General features: G+C 56.2%; 2 protein-coding genes across 2 annotated transcripts; one reads left to right on the top strand and one right to left on the bottom strand.

Moving 5' to 3' along the window:
- Positions 1-684: 684 nt before the first annotated feature.
- On the top strand, positions 685-6,899 carry RPS6KL1 (ribosomal protein S6 kinase like 1). The gene is made up of 10 exons (XM_035539255.1): positions 685-847; positions 931-1,055; positions 1,364-1,456; positions 2,028-2,075; positions 3,036-3,168; positions 4,146-4,799; positions 5,414-5,503; positions 5,652-5,734; positions 5,985-6,080; positions 6,191-6,899. Exons 1-10 carry the CDS (start codon positions 685-687, stop codon positions 6,299-6,301), a joined length of 1,596 nt encoding a protein of 531 aa, XP_035395148.1. The 3' UTR covers positions 6,302-6,899.
- Positions 6,900-8,235: 1,336 nt separating this feature from the next.
- Positions 8,236-23,347, bottom strand: DLST (dihydrolipoamide S-succinyltransferase). Its single transcript, XM_035539744.2, has 15 exons — positions 23,213-23,347; positions 19,702-19,735; positions 18,323-18,371; positions 17,183-17,238; positions 16,767-16,841; positions 16,353-16,408; positions 15,554-15,665; positions 14,963-15,118; positions 14,602-14,687; positions 13,884-13,981; positions 11,881-12,011; positions 11,261-11,334; positions 10,539-10,622; positions 9,849-10,016; positions 8,236-9,450 (listed from the first exon to the last, which is right to left on the bottom strand). The coding sequence occupies exons 1-15, from the start codon at positions 23,279-23,281 to the stop codon at positions 9,316-9,318; spliced, it is 1,383 nt and encodes a 460-aa protein (XP_035395637.1). The 5' UTR covers positions 23,282-23,347; the 3' UTR covers positions 8,236-9,315.
- Positions 23,348-24,289: the final 942 nt, after the last annotated feature.

Raw genomic sequence — 24,289 nt, 5'->3', positions numbered from 1 at the left:
GGGGCAAAGGTTTGTTTAACAAGGCTTTAAGAGAAGGGCTTGGGCAGGAGGGTTTATAAAGGGTTGGAGGGAAGGCAAAACATCAGCTGGGCTCCGGGCTGCCGCAGGACCGAAATCATCGTGTATTTTGGGGGTGCACCTGGTACGGTGCTGGGGAGACCAGCCCGGGGAGATGATGTTAAAGATTTTGCTGACAGCTTCATGAGGATGCGAGGGAACCGTGCGAGCTTTCTGCTTGCTGGCGTTAGCAGCTTCCGGTGAGTTCGAGGCATTTTCAGCCCCCCCGGGGACCGAGTGAACCCAGCGTTGCCCACACCGAGCCCTGCTCCCCGTGAGCCCCCGCTGCGGACCGGGCTCTCCCCTCGCAGGGGCTCTGCAGGCGCAGGGAGGCCGCCGAGCCCGGTCCCACAGCAGGCACGGGCCGTGCCCGGGGGGCGCCGCCATTTGCCCCCCTTCCAGGTGCGAAGCCGGGGCGGGCTCGGCCCCGCGGCCCCGCCCTGCGGGTGCCCGGTGCCGGGCGCGTCCCCGCGGCGCGGGATGAGCTCACCCGCGGCCAATCGGCGCCGCGCCGGGGCGGGCTCCCGGTACCGGGGCCGGCCGGCCGGGGCGGGGGGGGGGGGGGGCGAGGGGCGATGCCCGATCGGCGGCCCCGCGCCTCCCCCCGGCGCCCCGCTGCCCGCGGCCATGCTGAGGCCGTGGCGGGAGGCGGGCGGCGGGCGGCGGGACTACCTGCTGGAGGCGGCGCGGCAGCTGCGGCTGGCGCTGGAGCGCGACGTGAGCGAGGACTACGAGGAGGCCTTCGCCCACTACCAGAACGGCGTGGACGTGCTGCTGCGCGGCGTGCAGGGTGCGGGGCGGCCGGGGCGCGGGGGGGGGGGTGTGGGGGGGTGCGGGGGTCGGCGGCGGTCCCCTGACGCCCGCCGCCCGCAGCGGACCCCAACAAGGAGCGGGGCGAGGCGGTGCGGAGGAAGGTGGCGCAGTACCTGCGGCGCGCCGAGGAGATCTTCACCTGCCACCTCCAGCGCGGCCTGGGCGACGGCGGCCCCGCGGGCACGGTGAGCGGCCGGGGCGGCGAGGCGGGGTCGGGGGCCGAAAGGGGCGCTTGGAGCCCGGGGAAGGTGGTGGAGACGCCGTCCCTGGGGGTGCCCGTGGGAAGGTTGGAGGTGGCGCTTGGGGACGTGGTTAGTGGGTGACGGTGGTGGTAGGGGTGGTTGGACCAGGTGATCTTGGAGGGCTTTTCACAGGATCGTCTAGGTTGGGAGGGACCTCCAGGGTGACCTAGTCCAACCTCTGACCTAACAAACCAACCTTTCCAACCCTAATGATTCTGATCCCCTCGCCCTCTCCTCGCGCTGCCTCGCAGGGTTACAGCAGCCTTCGCTTGCGGCCCATCAGGACGCTGAGCGCGGCGGTGGAAAACCTGAGGCGGTGTAAGGTGGTGGGAGTGATTGATAAGGTACGGGCTCGACAGGGAGCTGGAGGGCTGAGGCTGGGGACGCACCACGGGAAGCGTGACGCGGCGGGTCCTGGCAGCTGGGACGGGGGTGACGGCTCACCAAGGAACGTGAGGGTCTCCATCCACACCATTCCCACCAAGGAAAATTCACAGGGGAGGGTGCCAGAAACTTTGTTAGCTGGGAAGTCCGTTAATTTCCCCTTTGCTTTTGCTTACGAAAGCTCCCAGGATACTTATGAGGAAGCTGCGGCATCCAGGTCTTTCCCATGTATGGGATCACGCTTGATGGCTAGGCACTGTGGTGGTGGTGGATTCCTGCAGATAACCCAGACTTCAGCAGCAGACCAGCTACCTAAACGAAGAAGCTAGTTAGTCGTTCGTGATCTTGGAGCGAAGATGCCAGGCTTACTGTCTCCATACGTGCACTGGCACATTGCTCCCCTCTGCTGTTCCCCTCGCGTGGCGGCTTGTCAGGGTTGATGTGCTGCAGAGTCACGTCCCTGGGGTTATTCCTGTAGGCTGCGTGTCAGGGGTCACCGCATCTGAACAGCTCTGTGTATGCTGCTCGCAGGTGCAGATAGTCCAGGATCCAGCCACTGGAGGGACCTTTATCCTGAAGGTGGGTGTTTATGGTTTCACAGCTCATCAGCTTCCTCATCATTAGGAGGAAATTCTTCACTGTAAGGGCGGTGAGGCACTGGAACAGGTTGCCCAGAGAAGCTGTGGATGCCCCATCCCTAGAGGAGTACAAGGCCAGGCTGGATGGGGCCTTGGGCAACCTGATCTAGAGGGTGGCATCCCTGCCCATGGCAGGGGCATTGGAGTTAGGTGATCTTTAAGGTCCCTTCCAAGCCCAGCCATTCTGCGATTCTGTGATCTGCCTCCATCCCCTGTGCATGACCTTGGGGCAGGAGGTGTCTTGCAGCCGATAGGGCCGTGTGGTGAATATTCCCTAGCTCCTTTTCTATGCAGCTCAGCAAAAAGAAGCTTTATGAACAACAAACTTCCTCTAGGACCTCTGTGATCTGCTATTTTTGTGCACTCGCCTCCCTCAGCCACCTTCTGTTACCAGAAGGGAAGAGGTTCTCCTTGTTCATTCGTGTGTTTCTCCGCTGGGCCGCGGCCTTGTAACGGGGCAACCCGAGCCCAACACCCTTGTTCATCTGGGTCCGAAACTGGTGGCGGTGTGCTCAGTACAGGTGGCAGGGCGTTTTCCAGTGCCCTTAGAACTAGCTGTGTGTAAGAATAAGACTTGTTTAGCCACTGGCAAGGCTCTGGCATGATGGAGAAGCACCATTTCCAGGGGGAGTGTAGAGGTGGTGTGGTGGAGTCCCGCTGGAAGCGAGGGGGAAGGCCGCTGTGGCGGGAGGAAGTGTCCCTGTGCCCTGTGCTGCACTGCAGGAGCTTTGCAGAGCCCTGTGCTGTCACAGCTGGATGGACAGACAGACATACTGCCGCGAGCTGCAGGTTTCCACAGCGTGGGACCCGCAGCTGTTCTGGCTGGCCTCCTGCCCTGCCTGGTCCCAGGAAATCCCAGCCCTTTCCGTGCTGTAACCCGCCTCTACCTGTACCTCCTCAGAGCCTCCCCAAATCCCACGTTGAGACCCGTGAGCGACAGACCATCATCCCTCATGGCGTCCCCTTCATGGTCAAGCTGCTGTGCTACTACGCGAGCGAGGACTCCATCTTCCTCCACCTGGAGCACGTGCAAGGTGAGCGGGGACAGCACTGCCTCCTGTCCGTGGCACATCCTGCTCTTACCTATTTTATAGTGTCAGGTAGGTTTCTCCCAGTGGTTTAGGACTGTTTTTTTTTCTAGCGACAGCACAAAAACTTCTCAGAAGGGTGGCTGGTGCCAGGGCTTGGAGACTTTGTGGGAGTTGCTGCTCAGCTTTATTGGGGATTTGATAAGAGCTGACTGAGGAAGTAACCTAGAAATGGGTCTGTGGAGACCTAGAAGGAGGAGGCTGGGAGGGCAGGGAGTGTAATATGGAAACTAGCTCCGGGGATCGCTGTGTCCCATGGGAGGGAATGGTCATACAGCCATGCCTTGTTGTAGGGAAGTTGATGTGGTCCAGCATCTTGAAAAGAAAAACCTCTCTGCTTTATTGGTGTTGTTTGGCTGTGACAGAAAAGTGTTGGAAAGGAGAAACCGAGTGAGGTAGTTCACTTGGATGTTGTAGAACAAGAGAGTCTTTTGGCAAGACCTTCGTAAAACATTACATGGTTACAAAAGAAGAGGCCATAGTGGATTTTAAGATCAGACCAAAGAGAGGAGATGGAGGATCAGGGGATGAAGGGCAGGGAGCACAAAGGGCTTGGGTACAACATCACAGTTTACCTGCTGTCTGAGCAAGGAGGCAAGCCCTGAGCTTGCCCAGATCCCGGTGAAGAAGAGCGACCAGGTGGAGGCTTGCCACAAGGAGCCGCTAAAGAAGGGGCAATGAACCTTTGCCGTGCTGGGTCCTGTGCTGGGCGGCGATGGAGTTGGGGACGCTGTGGTTGTAGGGCTGGGGAGCGTTCCGTGTGAACTTGAGCTTTACTGCAGCAGTAAGGAGTACTGCAGGAGACTTTAAGGCCGGGTGATGTCCTGAGCGGGTGGGCCGCGGCCTGTGCCCACAGGGGCAGTGTCTGCGGGTGGGACCTGGTGCACTTTCTGCCCCATCACTTTTTTTTCTCTGCTTTCCAGGGGAGACGCTGTGGTCTCACCTGCGTGCCAAGTACCGTGCCCAGCAGGGCCCTCCCCACGGCTCTGGCTCCCTGCATTCCAAAGCCGCCCCGGCCCCGAGGGCCCGCAGCAGAGAGGACGGTGAGGGAAGCGCCCCGGGGAGCAGCCAAGGCCCCATCGAGCCAGCAGCATCCACCAAAGGCCCCAGCCACTGTGACCACCGGGGGCTGGTCGCCTACCCCCGGGACTCTGTAACTGCCGGCGAGGCCGGGGGCTGCGTGTCGGCGAGAGCAGTCCCCCGGCACGATCCCAGGCCGCTGGGTGGTGAAAGGCTGCCCCCGATGCCCACCCCCGTGCCCAAGGCTGGGAGAGGGGAGCCCCTGCCTCAGCAAGTGGCCGAGCCCCTCCTGCCCTCCTCCTCGGGTCGGCGGCAGCTTGACCCAGCCCTGCAGGAGCCCCGGCAGGGGGTGAGCCTGACCTGCAGCCGCTCTGCGGCCTCCTGGGGACTCCGCAGGGCTCCGGCCTCCTGGGGGCACGGCCGGAGAGCTTGGGCCGTGAAGGAGGAGCAGGTGCAGCTGTGGGCAGCAGAAATCCTCTTGGCCCTAGAGGGGCTTCACCAACAGGGTGTGTTGTGCCGGGACCTCAACCCCAGGAACCTGCTGCTGGACACGGCCGGTAGGTGGTGGCCAAGGTGGCCACCTCGAGGGGGAGGCTGGCCTCTGGGCTGGGAGACGGCTGCTTGTCCCATTTCCAGGGGGCTCAGGCTTTCCTGAGCCTGCTGCGGGAGAGGGTGGGAAGCTGGGGATGTTTGGATGTTTCTGAGCCTGGAAGTGTGGTCCCAGCTGCGACTTCCAAGAGGTTATTATGAGAGATGTCCCTGCGGAGGGAGCGTAGCTGCAGGAATGTGCTGCTTCTGCTCCCATGTGGGGCTGGCTGCCTGGGAAATCCCAGCACGGGGCAGCTGAGAGCAGCCGAGCTGTGCCTGAGGTTAGTGGGATTGCTGTTTTTCCCCTGCTTGTACTTGTGCCCCCAGGGTCTCCTTGAGCCTGCCCATCTCTTCAAGCCATGGGCACCACTTGCAGCACAAGCTGAAGAGGTCCTGGTCGGCTGGCAAGGGCTGGGGCAAACTGGAGCGATACAAAACACCTAGGAAACAACAACAACAACAACAAGCAGTGTCCTGGCTGTCCCCCCCGAGGGCGTGTCGCCAGTTGAGGGGCTGGGGCTTGGCTTTGTGCTCCCACCACCCTCACCAGTTTTGTCCTAACCTCTTTGGTGCTGCTCTGCAGGTCACGTCCGTCTCACCTTCTTCGGCCAGTGGACAGAGGTGGCACCTCAGTGCTGCAGCCAGGCGCTGGAGGAGCTGTACAGTGCCCCAGGTAAGGCACGTGTCCCCTGCCTTCTGCCCAGTGCCACCGACCAGGGTGGCGGACCTTCTGCATGCAGCGAGACCAGCCTGGTATGGGGCTGCTCAGGTCCCCTGCCTGCCTCCAGCCCCAGTCCCTCTCTGTCTCTCTCTCTCTGCAGAAGTTGGGGGGATCGCTGAGCCAACAGAAGCAGCCGACTGCTGGAGCTTCGGGTCGCTGCTGTACGAGCTGCTGACAGGAGTGGTAAGAGGCAGAGGCGCTGCGCAGCACTGGGATGGGGGGACAGAGGTGACACCGTGCTGCAAGAGCTCCTGTCCACACCCCATTGCTCCAGGAGTGCAGCTCCTGGTGCTTGTGTATGGTCTTTAGGTGCCAAGAGCCTTGATTTCACATCCTGCCGTGCCGGGATGGGGTTGGGTGGTGACGAAGGCTCGGCAGGGTGTTACTGCCCTAGTCAGTGCCGCTGCTCACCATCACCCTCCGCCACTTGCAGCCGCTGTCCCAAAGCCACCCGTCGGGGATTCACCCTCACACCCAGCTGCACCTGCCGGAGGGGCTCAGCCTGGCGGCCGCGTCGCTGCTCACCCAGGTGAGGGGCTTGGGAGGGAGGACGGGGCCGGAGGCTGGCCGAAGCCCACCCTGGGCAGCTTTCCCAGCGCTCCCAGCTCTCCCAGCTCCCCTCCTGTCTTTTCCCTGCAGCTCCTGCAGCACAACCCCAAGCGGCGTTTGGGCGCTGGCGGCGGCGGAATCGCCAAGCTCAAGTCCCACTCCTTCTTCAGCACCGTCCCGTGGAACAAGCTGGTGGGCTAGGCAGGAGGGGAGCGCAGCTGGCCGCGGGGCCGCCTCCCGTCCCCAACCTGTGAGCCCACCTGGGGGCTCTGCCCGCGGAGGGGGGAGGTTTTCCTGCCTGGGCTGCGCTGTGTGGGGGTGTGTAGGGGGGAACAGGTGCGTGCATGAGGTTTTTGCAGCATTCGATGTTCTGTCACCACTCGTGCTTGATAGCATCTTTGAGAGGAGGCTGTGGTCCCTTCCAGTCGGTCCCCCTGGTGGGATGGGAGCCCGTGCCCTGAGCCCTGCTGTGCCACCCTTCCCACCCCCAGTGGTCCTCGTCTGGGGCTCCCTGGGAGACACTGATGGCCCTCGCTCTGCTTAGCACCGTGCCTTGGGATCTTCTCCCTGGGGTTTTCTCTCTGCTGCTACCACAGTTGACCTCCCCCACCATTATTTTTTGTGGCTTCCAAGTGCGTTTCCCCCGGGCCCCGCTGGCTGGTGCGCGAGCCTGTGCTCTGTGCCACTCACCGGCTGCATGTGTATGGGCAGCACCTGCTGGAGGGCAGGGGGGGGATGCAGCCCGCTGGTCTCCTCCCCCCCCCCCCTTACCCCCAGCTCTCTGAAAAGAATAAACCGCTTGTGACTGCTTGCGGCCGTGTCCTGGTTCTGAGCTGGGCTGAGCGTGCCACGTGAGGGAGCCCCCAAAGCTGTCTGAGACCTGCCTGGGAGCCCTGGGTCGGAGCCTGAGTTTTACCAGGGGCTGCTGGTTCCAGGGCCCGATGCCACCGGGGGCAGCACCCCCCTCCTGGCCCGGCCTCACCTCCCTGCCAGCAGCAGGGCTCCTCCAGCAGAGGGAAGCAGAGCCCGGGAGAAGCTCAGCTCCCACAGCGGCCGGCACTGCAGCTGGGCGGATTAAACAAGCCAGGTTGCTGTGCTGCAGCTGCCTGAGGGCCTGCGCCTGTACCGTTCACTGCCTGCGTGGTTCCTCCTTTATCGCAGCTCCAGTAACTAGAGGAATCACCTTTCCCCAGCCTCATTTATACAGGTACCGTGGGCCCCCTGTATTCTAAAGGCGCAGGGGTGCTGGGTCCCAGCAGCATTTTGTCATCAGAACCTTCTCTTTAACTCCATTTATTTGTGCAAGAGCAGCTCGACATGCTGCTCTTCCCTTACAGCACACAAAGGTTTTCCCCTTCTCCCCGCTCCTAACCTTCTCCCCCCCTCCAGGACAAGGGGAAGCTGACTCCACACACATTTCTCCATGGCTGCCTGGAAGCTGTGGGGACCAGTCCTAGAAAATATTCCCCCTCTCAGCATCACAGCTGTGGGTGCAAGAGTTTTCCCTGAAAAGAGGCTGCCTTCACTCCTAGCTGGAAAGGGCAACCCTTCTCTGAAGTTGATGTCAGACACGGAAAAACCCTACCACAATCCAGGAATGATTTCTTAATGCCCCAGCAGGGACAGCTCCCTGGGAAAGTGCTGCTAGCACCACAGCTGAGAGACAACTTTAGCTTTACACCTCCTTGATCTTGCCTCCCTTCTCCTTTCCAACCCCTTGATACCCTTTGTCTCACTTTCATGCTTTACAACACCCCACTGTTGTATCAGGGAAAAACTGACCTGGCTCCAGCTCCGTACTAGTCCTGAACCATGTCCCGGTTCTCCCTCTTGGCCCTCGTGCCATTTAGCAAATGCTGGGATTTCCTTGCTGTCCGTAAAGGTTCTGGTGCTAGACCGGGAAAATGATGACTTCCAGGCCCAAAACCTCATCTTTACTGGGAAGAGCCAATTCTGTGCCAGAGGCTTTGAGAACAGGAGAGTTCAGAGTCAGAGAAGCCTCAATTTACTATCCCCAGCTCCCATTCCCTCCCACCATCAGGTACCAGGCTGCGTACGCTGCCCTCGGGAGGCTGCCGATGCCCAAGGCCTCGCCCCAGCACTGGCTCGCCTCCTCACACACACCCCACCTCGCAGTCGTTGCCCAGTTTTATTTTGTTTAAAATCCGCCGCGTTAAATATTTTAGTTACAAGTTCCGTGTAGAGGGGGTACGAGTAATAGACTCCGCAGGCACTAGCAACCCCCTCACTCCCCCGTACGTGTGTGCGCTATTGGATTAAGGACTGCCCCCCTCCCCCCCAAACCAGCAGCCTCGGGCTGGGATATACATTACACTTAGAGGCCTGCCCCCCCAGCTCCCTCCTCGCTGGTAGGAGGCCAAGCCCTCGCACGCAGGAAAACAGCAGTCGGACCCACCATCGGTGTGCCGTGATTCCAGGACAGCTGCTGGGGGCTGGTTCTTAGCCGAGTGTTGGGCAGGTAATGGTGAAAGGGTTGCCCCCCACCCCCAGGAACAGTGCTACCCCCCCCGAGATCGTGTGCTCCGTCCCCCCGGCCAAGAACATTCTTGGCCAGGCTGGAGAGAAACAAAATCTCCACGGGAAAGCAGGGGAGACGTAACCACCGCCTTCCTGTCCGAGGTGGGAGTGTAACTAGGGCACTGCCAGAGGCATGACACCTACCTCAGCCCTGCTCTGATCAAAAACTCTGCTGCAATCGGCCCGGGGGACCCCAGACTGCCCTCGCAGAACAGATGAGTGTGAAATATTTTCAAGCAAAACAGGGACAGAACAGCAGCCTTTCCTCTCCTCCCCCCCCAGGAACCTCAGTGCTAGGAAATAAAGCTGAACCTGCCTCGGAGGGGCAGGGAAGGGTACCCTAGCACAGCAGCAGCAAGCATTTTCCAGTGGTATAGGACAAGCTAGAGGTGAGAGGTTGGTGCCACGAGGGAGAGGACGCCGTAGAGACGGTTCTGGAAAGGCAGTGCCATTCAGTGGGCGGCCCACTGCACAGCAATCCTCGTGAGAGACTGAACCATCCTTGAACAGAACAGGAAAGGAGGTAGGAGCTATCCTCGCGATCCCCTCTGGGACACCTCCGATCTCGGGGGAGGGAGAGAGACTGGAATGACCCCTGCCAGTTCCTGAATGCCCTGCGTCGCCCCTGCTGGTGCCGCGGCCCTGCCCTGGGTGGGTTGCGTGGGGGTGTGGCTGCTCTACAGGTCGAGCAGCAGCACGCGGGGATCCTCCACCGCTGCCTTGATCTTGCGTAAGAAAGTCACTGCCTCTCTGCCGTCGATCAGCCGGTGATCGTAGGTCAGTGCCACGTACATCATGGGCCGCACCTCGATCTGAAGGGGAACAGCGAGACGGGCGTTAGCGTGCTCAGCCCTGCTGCCTGCCTGGCGCCCTCCTCTGAATTTGGGAGGACCTGGCTTTTTCCCGTCCTGAATCAGGGGCTCCTGGGTGCGTCCTGCCTGGCACTGCACACCACACGGGACTTGGTATCTTTCTGGACAAGCGGATTATTCAGTCGTCCCCCTTACAGATACGGCAAGGCCCCTGCACACCTCAGGCAAGTACCAGGGCCAACCAAGTAGCCCTTCACCCATTAGCCTCTGCTCCTCCTTCACCGTAAAGCCTTGTAGAAAGTGGCTTCTCCCCCTTGGAAAAAGCACGTGGGCTGTGGTCCTCAGCCCTCTGAGCCCTCCCCTCTGCCCCCTGAAACCTCCTGTGCAGCTCTACTTACTTTGCCTCCAACAGCCACAGGCCTGTCGAAGATGGCATGCATGCCCAAGATAGCAGACTGGGGTGGGTTGATGATAGGCGTCCCGAAGAGCGACCCAAAAACCCCTCCGTTGCTGATTGTGAAAGTGCCGCCATCCATGTCTTCGATGGCCAGTTCATTTTTCCGTGCCTAGAAGAAAGGCAAGGTCTTAGAAGGCCACTCGCATCACAGAAGACAACGGACAAGGGTTTGGATATTCGCCCTCTCCAGGAGTAAGTGCTGACAGCCAGAGCTTCCCTTACTAATTTGTTCAGCAGAAAACCAGCATAAATTACTTGAAAGTGAATTCTGTTTTTAAACCTGAACATTTCTGTCTTTGGGGAAGGATTTTCCTGCCTTTGATTCCAACTCCTGTTTTTGCAGAAGACTTCACAACCCAGGGGAGTTCAGCCTTGGCCTCCAAAGACAAAGACACACCGTGTCACTAACACAGAGCTGCCCTTCCAGAGGCCTCAAACAAGTAGATAGCTCTGTCCTGTAAGGCATGGCACGGCTGCAGCTGTAACTGGATCACTCCCTGCAACACAACTCAGTGTGTTAGAGGTCAGAGATGACACCACACAGGGACTGAATCAATTCATGCCTGTCCAGCACCCTCAACTCCTTCCCTTCCTCCCAGCCCTCTCCAAAACCACCTCCAGCTTTACTTACCTTCTCCCCCAGCTCATAGATAGCTCGCTCTATGTCAGCAAAATTCATATTTTCTACATTCCTAATGACAGGAACCACAAGACCCTGGGGGGAAGCAAAGTGCACAATCAGCACATTCAGGGCAGTGACAAACAGAACTGCCACTGGGCAGGAGCCCACAGCAGGTGGTTGGCACAGCCGCCTCGCGCCCTGCCAGCCTGTCAGGAAACCTGGCACGGCACCCACAAAGGGCCCGCAGAGTAAATCAGACTTCATCTTTGTGTAGAAGCCCATCACAGACAGGACTGTTCATATCCCAAATCAACATCCATAAAAGCGGGTGAGACGATGGGAAGGGTTCAGCCGTCACCTCTTTCTCTGGGAGAAGAGCGCAGTCCCTTTGTGCAGGACCTGCCCATGACTTCGGGAGCAGTGACAGTCCTGGCCAAACCTCTGTCTTACAGCAGAAACAACTAATTCAACATGTGCATCTCCATCCCGCACTCTCCCTGGACAGGAAAATATCTTTGAAGCAGCAATATGATTTATGGAAATGGTGGGACAGTACAGTAGGGTTAGTCCAAGGACACACCTAGATGAGCAGTTTCATCAGTTTCTGCTGCAGCAAAACAGTGAAGTTTCTGCTGCAGTGGAACTCAAAGCTGAGTTGACTCAAAGCGAGCCAATAACCGTCCTAAGCCTGAGACTGCGGGGAACACGGCCAAAGCATCCAAGGTACCTACCCGGGGAGTTGCTACAGCAACGCTGATGTCCACATAGTCCCTGTACACAATCTCTTTGGTCGTGTCATCAATCACTAAGAGACAAAAAAAGGAAAAAGTTGTGCTACACGTACAGCACCCAAGACTGAGAGCTCAAAAGGCCAGAAATATCCATTAAATCGTAACAACTTGCTCATCTCTAGCTCAAGCATAACTCCAGAGAAGACTGAGCCTTTACTGCTCCTGCAGGAAAGGTGTCAGGACAGACAGAAGGCAGGTCAGATAGATCAGTGCCCTTCGGACATTGCCTTGGTTATTCTCCTCTTCTGGGTTTGAGCAAAGACCTCTGGCAGTCCCCAGGAACTGCACTGCACCTATAGCAGCTACACCAACTGGCAGGCTCTGCCTCTTCAGGCTGGGTGAACACCTAGCACGCACAGCCCCAGCCGCAGTCCTGGCAAGCCCTGGCTAACAGGGCTCTTGGCAAGGTGTCATCTACCTCTGTAAGTGGCATTAGCAACATCAGGTGCAGCCCAAAGGACTCTGTCCCACTCTTCCCCGTGTATTTGACTTGCTTGTCCAAGCTAGTAGCCCTTGACACTGGCAGGATGTGCAGCTCTCCAGTGAGGGTCACCACTCACCTGCATTCACAACGGGCTGGTCCTGCAGAGCAAAAGCTGAAGCTTTCACAAAAGCTGACATGAAACCTAGTTTTAGGTTGTGCTTTTTCAGGAAGGGATCCTTGTGTACAGCTCTCATCTCCCGGATGTTGCTGCAAAACAGATTACAACAGCGGTCAGCAGGGATTCCATGAAAACATCGTTCCCTTGCTCTGTAATATATCTCAGTGCCACCGCAATGACTGCAAACCTGTACTACCAACTGGCAAAACCCCAGTCTCCTGAAAAATCCTTCAAATGTCACAGATGAAATGGGCTGAGGCTCTAAGGCCCCTGCCAAAGGATCTAACAGGACCTGGTCCAGGACCATAAACTCAACAGGACAGGATTAATCCGCATGAGCTGTACTGCCAGGCGCACAAGCAAGATGAGGCATGGCATATTTCCTGCTGAGGCCCGATAAAGCTGCAGACATCCCTGCTGATCCTCTGGAGCCACCACTGCTGGTACCAGCACGGCACTGCAGATGGCAATTCCAGCGGTGTCAGGGCTGACCCTGAAGAGTAAAAGAAATGGGAAATGCCAAGAGAAGAAGAGATGCAGGCAATGAAAGAGGCAAAAGACTTCAACCGCTGCACAAGTCCAGCGCCAGCCAGCACAATAACGCCTCTGAACCCCACTCTCTGGCTCCAGGAGTTGAATGAATATAAAAGAAACCTTCCCAGACGCTATGTCAGCAGGTGCTAGTTCACCCACAGTCCTCAAACGAGTCAGTCATGTTTCCCCACCGCTCATATTAGAGATGAGAACGTTTACAAAAAGTCACCTAAGCAGTGGCTATGAGCTCTGCCTCTTCTAGGCTAATCCAGATGCTGTGGAATTGCATGGTCCATCCCTCCCGCCTCCAGAGACCTTAAGTCTTTGAAGAGACAGTTTCAGCAAGGGGCAGGGGTCTTTGTGGTTTAGAGTGTTTGTTTTCCTGCACCTAACCTTGTTTAGGGCTAGGATTACTGCCCAAAGACATTAGTGCCTCCCAAGACACAAGGACTGCAGCAATGAGGAGGAGGTTTGCTCTGAAAGTGGCTCATTAAGGCTTCCTCCTTTCAGACGCTGACCCCCCCACGGGAAGCAGGAGGCCCCAGCTCAGGCCCTCACGAGTCGACAGCGCAGCAATCAATCCAAACCAGATTACCAGATGCAACGAGAGCCCCAGGCCAGCGTAAAGCGACACCTCAGTGAGGCTCATAGAGGAGATAAAGCTGCAGCACTTCCCCTCCAATCAAGACTATTTTGCCAACCTTATTGTTCTGAGACCCAAATATTTACATGTTTTGTCTTAAGGAGCAGAATAGGATTTCACAAGGCAATTTGATTTGGGCACAATTTCCCCTTAATGCACTGTAACATAAGCTGCCCACCCTCCAAAGCCATTAGTGTGCTCAGCCCATGCAAGCACTTGAGTCAGGAGACCCCCACCTGCCAGGAGGGAGGGGGAAGGATGCTGGTCTGTCTCTGGAAAGCTGAACCATCTGACAGCAAGGGCCTCAGACCTGCGTAATGCTCATCTGGGAGGCTGGCGAGCCCCAGGGAACCACCTCATGGGAGGCCAAATATGCCCAACTCCAAAAAAAGTAACCTGGTGGAGGGGCAGAAAGCAGGTGATACACTTGGTGTCTCCTGGTAGCCACTCTACAAGTGACACCAGTTACTCCTGCTCTTCTGCTCAACATCTACCAACGCTCAACCAAGAACCACACAGACGAGGAACTGAGTTGCCCCTTTAACAAGCAGCAGATGACTCCCAAGGAACGGGACCCTCAGGAAGCTGCACGCCCCTCCTACTGCAACACCACCATAGCCTGATGAAGATGTACAGGCGGTGGTACTCACCTAAGGAACATGTCCCAAAAGACATATTGTCAGTCTCCCCAGAGGGGATCAGTAAGGTCTTGGCTGCTATTTAAAGACAACTGCCTGCACCCGTTTATCCCAGTAGAGGGGAAAACAGAAGGTCTGCTCCTCACCTCATATCAATCTCATTGAAAGTGGTGAGCATGGCACAAGTATTCTGAGCCTCCTTCAGCCGCTGAGCAATACGCTGACGCATCCTATTCATTTTCACCTGAAAATTAAACAGAAATAAGCAGAGGCTGCCTCAAGTTCATCCAAGACGCAAAACACCCAAGAAACTCAAAAGACTCTACTTCTTGCCATCTTGTTTACCACTAATGGGGTTAAGGTTTTCACCTCAGGTCTCCCTGGGGAACATGACAGGTTGAGGAGCTGCCCATTTCACTATGGAGCTGCCCGTTCAGACCTGTGTTCCTCAAACTCCAAGCACGGTTAAATTTCCAGCATGAGGCTTATATGACAAGAGCAAGACAGCTAAGAAAGCAGGCTGCTCAACCCAATTTTCTTAGGAGTGCACAAAGCATCTGTAGCACCCTCAGGCCCTTGCTGAGGGCTTGTGGACAGACCAAGCAGACCGCATGGAGCCGTACGCCCTCCATCAGCAAAGCTCAGGACGAGACTTTTGCCTAGAACCAAGATCAGACCTGGCTCTTTCTCTACCCCACCTCTAAGTGGTGCCCTCACACAGAGCATTCCCCAGTCCGTCACAGCCCTGCCAAGCTGGGTGCGAACAGGTAGATAGGGCCCCATCCCCAAGTTCACAGCTTGTGCCAGAACAAGGTGTCACCCAGCAGCAGGAGCAGCGGCAAGGCCCCTATTCCCGCAGCTTACCCTGTGCTCTGATCGGGCGCCTTTGCTGGGCGCTGCCTCCCCAGGAGGGGCTGCCGCTGGAGCTGCAGCCGGCTTCACTGCAGACACTGAGGGCAAAGAAGACATCAGTGAAAAAGGGAAGCCAGGGCCTGGAGAAAATGCTCTGAGATAGACAGCCCGTTTGAGCCCCATGTTAAGCGACAAGGTGCATAAGCAGCTGCAAACTGGGCCAGGCGGATTCCAGGCATAGCTGAGTCCTCCAGCCTGGAGCATCCAGGGTAATAACACAGGGAAGCTTTCACAGTAAGTGCCAGCCTGCTAATTGCTTTTAACCTTACACACTCTCCCCAAGGAAAAAAGGAGAAAGCAGCTGTTGCCTCACCTGGTTTGCTGTCGATGGGCTGAGCTGACACAGGCGGCACTGGTGGCATTGTAGTGGGGATTGGTGCTGCAGCAGGGGGAGGAGCAGCTGCAGCTACAGGTTCAGGGGCTGCAGGAGGAGGAGGGGCTGCTGCTGGTTTGGCCTTGGCAGGAGCAGCTAAAAGACAAGGAAGAACAATCATCGTAAGAGCAACCACGGTTTCTATAGTCAGGGATCTGCGAGTCCAACCAACCTGATAAAACTTAATCCTCTGACAAATTGCCTGTATGTTCTCAACACTAGAGAACTGCTAGGAGCCCCCACAGGAGGATCCCATGGAGTTTTAGATCTCCTCACCACGCAGGAGACTGGATGGCAAAGAGAAGAGGGTGAAGGGAGTTGTGTCAGGGGAATTCTCAGCTAATTTTAGCCTACTGCTGCAGTCTCCTCCAGAGGGAGCAAAAGGCAAGTTTCCCCCTCAGAAGGGCTACGACTATGCTTTTTCTTTTTTTCTGCCTCTATCAGGATCCTTCCAAATGCCTGGCTTCTGTCTTCAGAAAAAGACAGGTTGAAATACGAACGGTCTGTGCAAGTTATATATGCCTGACTTACCTCCAGTTTTCCTGAGTTTGAACAGAGGGGTCCCCCCTTCCACTTTGCCGCCGTCAGGTACCAGAAGGGCTTCGATCACACCAGCTGCTGGGGCTGGAACTTGCACCGATGTCTGCAAAATGGAAAATCTTGAGATTCCCCCAAATACTGGATGGGGAACAGGTGCCCAAGTAAAGATGCACAGATACACATTGTAATTTGGCACAGACAGCACCTCTGTCTTGCACCACTTCCACCAGTTTGCACAGCCTCCACTGGGACTTTGTGCCAGTACTTGGAGCTGTAGGAGATGCTGGCAGTAGAATGCATAGCCTGATCTTCCTGCCCCAGGGTACAAACCAGAACTGGTTGTACTACTGCCAGCGTCCTCCTGACAGCAGCACTGGAAGCAGAATGTGGCAGGGAGCTTAGCAAGAACTTCAAAACCTAAGAGTTCTTTAAGGGGCGAGTACATTTAAAGGCTGAATTTAAAACTGTCTGAAGACATCCCACAGCTCTGCAGATTTCTGTTTAAACACAAACAGGTTTTCAAGCTTGAAGCACCCAAGTGGGAAGAAGGAGTGGAATCACAGCTCCCACAAACATCAGCACCATTGATGCTTATTCAAATGCACGAGGAGGGAAGAATTATCAAACAACTCTCACTTAAGGCACAGCCAGATTTCATACTAAGCGAGAAAAGCTTTTCTCTGTGAAGGGAGCAGGAGAGACAGGCAGGGCCTGCAGGCTTGGCTGGAGAGGAGCCATACAGGGTACTCACTACAGAACTAGAAAAAGTTTTGGTCCAGAAGACTCCTACCTTGTCTGTTTCAATCTCACACACCACTTCATCTTCCGCCACTGTGTCTCCAACAGCTGAATGACAGATATGAAGAGCTCTGTGAGGAAGGAGGCTCCAGCCTCCCCCTCGTAACCCACAGCAGTCTCCCGCTAACCCAGAATTTTCTCATGCCAGTTCTCCACAACTTCTAAAGAAAAGTCTAACTCAATCGGCTGCAGAGTCCAATTCCAGTTTAAACATCTCCCTTCAACATCACCCGGGACAGAGGTAATGAGGCAGTAACTGCAAACCGAAATTAACCTTAACTACCTTGTTTGTCACAGGCTGAAGGACACAGAGCAGGCTCTCAGCCAGTGAACTGCAGTCCACCCCTGAGCTTTCCAGTGCAGAAGCAACGCTGCTGAGAATCGCAGGGAAGAGGTAAGTGCTTACCTTTCTCCCACCTGACATCTCCTTCTGTGACTGACTCTGCAAAGGCTGGTGTGTTCACCGTAACCACGTCATCCCCTGTGAGAGAGACAGACAGACAGACTTGAACGCATTCAGAGCTCAAAACTTTTGGCGCTGCTTTATTTTTGTCACCGGGACTGTAGTAGAGCTGGCAGGTCAACAGACATCAAACGTTAGCCTTCTCACTTCAACATCAATTAAGATTTGAACACGAGAGAAATTCCCACCTGGCCAAATGTCACACTGTGACAGAAATACCAGACAAGAACTTTAGGGCCCAGAGGCAAAAACTCAGCCACCCACTGAACCACAAGGATGGAAAAGGCAGCTTCAGCTGTTGTCAGAAGAGCAACAGATAGCACAAGAGTCACCTCTCTGACTCCTGACTTCTTACTTACTATGTACTGCTGTGGTTCTGAAGTAACGGACAGCGAAGACACTGGAGCTATTTACTCTGCAGAGAGACAGAGAAAAAGATATGAACACAGAAGAAAAAGTACATTCCTCTGGAGGCTGCCAGCCCCAGTCTCAAAATTTACATTTGCTTGTTTAACTGATCTGAAGGCTGCTCAGCTGTTCGGATGTATTTGTTCCAAGGGACTCCTACTTACTGGTTGGAGGTGCAACAATCCCACTAAGAAGCAAGCAATAATTCAGTTTACAATCACTAGTGCTGTCAGAAATTCAGAGAGAATTGATATTTATGAAATCTTAACTCAGGGAGCCAGCCCAACAGATCTGCTGTAGTTTAAATACCAATAAAAGGCTGACCTAGCCACACACACCCAAGATGAGCACGGGGAACCATTTTTTACCTCTAGATCGGGACTGTCATGCCTACAGAAGTTGCTAGATTGCTTCAAAAAATAGAACGCACCATTAATTGCCAGCGTCAACACAGCCAAGAGACAGCTGCTTCCCTCCACCACGTCCCCTCACGGGGAGCTGGCAATCACAAGCGTTCAAAGGATTTTTTTTATACCTACTCACACTGTATTTGGAAACCTGAAGTAAAAATGCTTTAGCTTTCCTCCGACACAAGCTGCTTGGTGCAAACAGACCAGTGTTTCAAGCTCTTATGGAAGCGCTCTTAAGGTAAGAAACGTACTTGGGGAATAACCTGACTACCTCAGCAGTGCAAACCTTGTCGTGTGACTAAGAGCTCCCCGAACCATCCCACTTCTCCTGCAGGAGACCACCTCTTCCTGCGTCTAGCAGCAATCCTACCAGGATGCCACCACAGAGCAAAGGTTTATAGTCAGATAAACACAGGATAGAGACTAATCTATCACTGGTCTCCCCATTCCTGCCCCTATCCTACCTTGCAATCTACTTCCAGACAGACCTTATTTCTTGAAATGTGCCACAGTTCCTGACCTGCAAAAGCTAGAGAGCCCAGATTTTTCTAGGGCTGGCTTCACGCTCCTATGAAGCGCACAGGGATTTTAAGACAGCTGACTATACTCAGCCTCCCAGTTTCCAGGTCTTGTCAGGGTTAGGGCAGCCTCTACATATCACAACTTTCTGTGGATACTTACACGAGCTTCCTGCTGTTGGTGTAGGCCAGTCCCTGGCTGCCAGCCACACCTGTGAACGAGAATGGTGTTACCCCACGGGAACATCACCCAGCCCGTGGATGCCCTTGTCAGCAACAAATGAACAAAAACTGCAGAGGACACCGCTATCTACCCTGGAAGAAACTTGGGACTAAGAGGGGACCTACAGCCAGACAGAGGCACCTCAGCAAACCTGCCCAGAGCCTGCCAAGAACAGTGGCCTTGTCTTCACTTAGACTGAAAGAGATGGGGAAACAACAATTAAATCTTGACCCCAGAGCTAAGAAGGATAACTTTGGAAAAAAGCAAACAAAGCAGCAGTTACCCCAGTCAGAACAAAAAGGTAACAGCGACAAGGGACACCCCCAGGACTGCTAAAGCCCCTGCTGCTGGTGAGTTATCCCCAGGGTTAAGGGGTTCCTAACAGCAGCAAGGCATCAGGCCCCTAAGAGGTGTTCTCAGGAGCCCTCACAACCGCACGGACGGATAAGGAGGACAAAACCCACAAAAATGGGGCGTAGGGCCAAGCAGCAAGCCACTGGCATCCCTTTCTATTCACCACCTGGCCCAAGAACGTTTCTTTTCCGAAGCCCACAATAGGGAAGGTAGGTGCACGACTTGTCAGAGTTTCATGCACCTCGCTGCCCCCTCCCACCCAACTCGCATTCCCTGACACTGCAAGTTTTGTTACACCCTGAACTCCCGTCCTTTGCCTCTGTCAGGGCACTGGGCATTTTTCCAGGCTGATCTGAAAGAGAATCAGCGTAGCAATTGGAGAACATAATTATCTCAATTACACAGGGCCAGGAGGACTTATTTGATTTTTAAAAGAGGTGATACAGCGTTGACACCATCCCCTACTAAAGAGCTAATAATCCTGGAACTCTATAACCAGAAAGGTCAGCAGATTTAACTGATTTCTCACAGCAGAATCAGAAGTGAGTGATGTAATCCGACATAAAGGCAGTACAACCAGAAAAGAGAGCTCTGGGAAAATGCAGTTTAAGTACTACAGCACTTCCCAGGCATACGAGCTTTGACATTTCCCTTAGCATTCACCCATTGTTTCCGAAGCAGTTTATTAGAGGGCTGGTCTTTGCAACAGCGTGTGTTTCCAGCACCGCAGTGCCTGAAATACAATGCTGCTGCTGTGAAGTCTTCACCACAGCCGAACGGATCGGGTGGCATTTACGCTAGGCAAGGAAAGGCACTCACATGGGAACGCAGCGCATGCATTTCACCAACTGCTTCTTCGTTGCGTGATTGATAGAAGTAACCCCCAATCGAATCTCCTCTCATTTTCCATAACCAGCTCTGTTCTGGCTAGGTAGCTTGAACGGAAACAAAAAGGTAAGACTCACCAGACAGAGAGCATCTTGCCAGAGTGCAGTTCCCCTGCCAGAGAGAAGAGGAACCATCAGTATCACGAAAAGGAGGCCTGCCCCGGGAGGGCTTGGGCTTTCCCGGGAGACCCGGACCAGAGACAGGACCCACCACTCAGGGTCCAGGCACGCCACCTTCCCACAGCACGCTGCGGGGGAGATGGTGACAGCACCTACACCTGGGTGCTTCCCTGCGGAGTGACATTAAGCCTGAGAGACTGAGCTTTCCCGTGAAGCTCCCGCTGCTCCGACCTTGGCCTGCACACATCCCTCTTCAAGAAGGAACACATTTCTACAGGCCCATTCACCAAGCTTGCTGTGAATGGAAGGTCAAGGGTAGCTACCGGGTACGATAAAAAACTGTTCCACGATGTTTAATCCTACAGTCACAGCATCTGACCTGTAGCATCTATTTTTCAGTTACTGGTTTCTTTGAAGGCCACAGAGGCTTTGAACTGCAGAAGGCCACAATTTCCCTCGATGGTACAACTCCTCCTGCCGTCGGTGAGCCAGGAATCCCAGCTTCTGGTGACCTTCCCCTTCACGCCCAGCAATCATTGACTGCACTCCTAGGTCAGCATAACATCCTTCAAAAGTAAAAGACATTTCAAGATAACCTGGTTTCTTCACCCTCTGTTATTCTACCTTTTGTTGGTATTGAACCTGCAGATCTGGAGAACCTAGAAATTCTTTGTAAGCCATAGGGAAAAACTCTCTGTAACCATGACTAAAATGCAGTCGGCTACGGTTTGGAACCGCAGCTGCTCAGCAGCTCAGAGCACCCTCATCCAGCAGGAAATACAGAGGGTAAAAATTAGACTTCATTCAGGTCTTCAGTTTCTGAAAGGAAGTTTGCGTAAAAACCCCGATTTCAGCTCCACCAGAGCAAGCAGGGTAGGACAGAACTGATCTTAAACACCAAAGTTACTTCTAGAGATGCGTGGGAGCACCAACATCGAGGCCCAAAGAGATACTTAAACCTGCCACACCACCTGCAGGACTGTAGACTGCACGTCCAGCGAACACTTGGCACCGTCAGAACGACCAACAGCTCCGAACGGGCCCCTCCGCAGTTCAGTTATCCAAACCCACAGACAGACGTGGCTTCCCGGATAGTAACTCCGTTATCTACGGGCTGCGACCAGCTGTGCTGAGGACACACGCAGCCCGGCTGCTGAGCCGGTGGGGCCTGCCTCGGAAAGCTACGAAGCTGCGTTGGGGTCCAGCAGCGTCCTGCTGCTCCATCTGGTGCCCGCAGAGCCAGCCCTGCTGGGCCCGGCACGACTAACGCCACGGTAACGCCGTTTGGTCGGCAGCCCAGCGCCCCGTGATCCTCAGCACTGTACCAGCACCCGTATTGATCAAATCCTGCCCAGCGCTCCGCAGCGGCCCAGATAACGCGAGGTTAATCGCAAATAAAACTCCAAGCAACCTGAGCTCACCTCTATCCATTAATGTTTTCCCGGGTGCTTTACAAAGTTGTAAAGGTAATCCTGGCATCCCGAGCAGTAACTTATTAAGAAAGAGGTACAGCCTTAGTGAACGTTTACTGTAAGGTTAGAAAAACAGCTTAGAAGGTCTGTGCTAAAATAGAGGGCTGGGAGAAAACGCATCTGCGGCTCTCTTCCAGGAGAGGTGCCAAGTCTGTGTTCCACAGTCACGGCAAAATTAAGGAAAAAATTAGTGTCTCTCTGCCCTTCTGCCTTCTAGCTAAGTGAGGGAAGAGCTTGAACAGGAGGAGGAAGCTACTAACGAAGGACGCCGAGACTCCTGCGTTCCGCAGAACCGCCGCGTGTCCATCCCTTAACCACTGAGTGCCAGCACACGCAGCTCCGACATGCCCAACGGGGCTGTTTCCCGTTCCCTTTTTCCCTGAAGGGATCACTGTGATTGTACCTGCTCCTGAAATCACCTGGCTAAGCCTGCCCTGCATCCGATCCCGGAGCTTCTTCAGAGAAAACGGCAGCACGCAGGTCTCGCTAGCTGGCGTCGGCACTCTGGGTCACTCTCAAGTCACAGCGTTCGCCTGGAGAAGCCTCAGCCTGATCTGCTAGCGCCTCACGGACCAGGCGATTAACTTTTCCCCCCCCAGTTTCACGTGACTTCGCAGAACTGCTTTCACACCGCTATGTCAAAGTGACCCCGGCACACCGCATCCCGGCCACACCTTTAAGGAGCTGTCTCCTTCCAGCAGGTCACTTGACGGTGACATAAGCCACGGAGCACACCTGCTAAAGCGGCACCCCGCGTGCTACAAACCTCTTCTGCAGTGGTAGAAAGAGGGAGGGAGCCGAACTCAACAGGGGCGTACAGTTCATGTCACAGAGCCAAAACGGGAGCCCAGCTCTGACGACAGGCAAAGCAGCAATCAGTTTGCCAGCCCCAGCTTCCCCAAAGCCACGCGGCTGCTGCTTTAATAACAAGGATGAGCGCAAACCACTGCCCCACAGAAGACCCTCTGCGTGGCTTCTGGGGGCTTTAACACAACTATGTACAGCGTGGCAGGGCAGGTGCAAAGGTAGACCGGGGTAACAACACAGAGCGGGCAGGGGATGCAGTTTACTAGGACAACAGGTGACAACTCCTCCAGCGTGTGGAGGATCAGAGGGGGAAGAAGTTTTTATAAACTTGTCCCCAGATAAACAGGACTCCACCGTCACAGCTCACAGCTCCTGAGCAAAGCCCCCCGCTTCAGAGCAGCTCCTGGCGGGACTTGTTCAGGTCATCCTTCAACAGCTGCCTGCCCCGGCAGTGCCTCACACCTCCACGACTTCAGCTCGACACGCGAGCGCAGAGCCTCCCTCCTCTTTCAGGAGGGCACCTGGGCTCAGCCATCCCTTCCCTGCTGACTCCCGCCGACTCCGCCGTCCGCCCCCCACTTCCGAATTTCGCACCCGCCTGTTGTTTCCACTTCTCCCGGCAGAGGCGTGCCAAGGTCTGGCATTTTTGGAGGGTTTCAAAACACCCCGCGCCATCGGCCAGCGCTCGCTTCCCTTCTCCCTGCCCCGGCGGCGAGCGAGCTGCTTCCACCTCCAGGGGGAACGCGCAGCTATGCCCGGCAATCCGGACGCGCCATACCCACGGCCGCGAGCTGCCGACGGCACGGCGCGCCCGACGGGTCCGCGCTGCGGATGCGTTTGCGGCGAGGTCCGGGCGGAGGCCGGGAGCCCTCGGAAGCTGCCGGCCGGGAGCAGCCCCGGCTCCGGGCCTCCGCACCGCAGGGCGGCGGCCCCGGGGGGGACACCCGGCAGGGGCGGAGCCGGCCCCCAACGGGACAACCGGGGCTGCGAGGGGGGGGGAGGGGGGTGGGGGGGGGCGCGGAGGGTCCCGGGCGCTCCCAGCCCGGCCCAGCCGCGGCCGCTCGGGGCCGGCCCCGGGCGCGTCCCGGTGCCCTTGGCGCCGCCGTCCCCGCCCGGCCCGGCACCACCACCGCCCTCCCTCCCTCCCTCCCTCGGTTCCCGTGTCCCCCCCGCCGGCCCCGCGGCGGTACCTGCCGCAGAGCGCGCAGCGAGCGGCCCAGCGCCCGGCCCAGGCAGCGGGACCGCCACAGCTGCAGCATCGCGGCGGCGGGAGCCGGAGGGCGGACGGCGGAAGCAGGGCCCGGCGCGAGGGGAAGTGCGCGGGGCGGGGCGGGGGGAGGGAACATGGCGGGGGGGGGGGGGTGGCGCGGGGACGGGGCTGAGGGGCTGGGTTCGGGAGCGTGGGGTGGGAAGAGGGCCACGGGGCTCGGTTGGGGTGGTGCTGCTACAAACATGGGCCGCTGGGGCGTCGGGTGGCTGAAACAAGGAGGTCAGCTCGCCGCTGCAGTCAGAGGAATAAATCTGTGCGTAAGCGCCGCGCCTCACGTACAGTCTGTGTGTTGGAAATGTATAAGCGCGCCCAACCTTCTGTTTTCTGCCTGCTTCCAGGCAGGGAGCCGTTCCTGAAAGAATCACAGGATCATCTAGGTTGGAAGAGACCTCTAAGATCACCTAGTCCAACCTCTGTCCTAACACTAACAAGTCCTCCACTAAACCATATCACTAAGCTCTACATCTAAACGTCTCTTAAAGACCTCCAGGGATGGCGACTGAACCACTTCCCTGGGCAGCCCATTCCAATGCCTAACAACCCTTTCAGTAAAGAAGTTCTTCCTAATATCCAACCTAAACCTCCCCTGGTGCAATTTTAGCCCATTCCCCCTCGTCCTGTCACCAGGCGCGTGGGAGAATAGACCAACCCCCACCTCGCTACAGCCTCCTTTAAGGTGCCTACAGAGAGCGATAAGGTTGCCCCTGAGCCTCCTCTTCTCCAGGCTGAACAAGCCCAGCTCCCTCAGCCGCTCCTCGTAAGACTTGTTCTCCAGACCCCTCACCAGCTTGGTCGCCCTTCTCTGGACTCGCTCGAGCACCTCCATGACCTTCTTGTAGCAAGGGGCCCTACCCAAAGAACTCATTGCAAGAACTGAGAACTCTCCAAAAAGTACCCTGGGAAAGCCATAAAAGTCTGTCTGGCAATCAGGCATCTCCCAACGAGCCAGGTCTAGATTACGCATACATCCTTAATTTAGCCATTGGTTAATAATACA

The sequence above is a fragment of the Cygnus atratus genome, chromosome 5, assembly GCF_013377495.2.
Source record: "Cygnus atratus isolate AKBS03 ecotype Queensland, Australia chromosome 5, CAtr_DNAZoo_HiC_assembly, whole genome shotgun sequence".
Lineage (NCBI taxonomy): Eukaryota > Metazoa > Chordata > Aves > Anseriformes > Anatidae > Cygnus > Cygnus atratus.
Note: the sequence above shows the minus strand (reverse complement) of the source record. Positions and strands in the feature narration are given on the sequence as shown.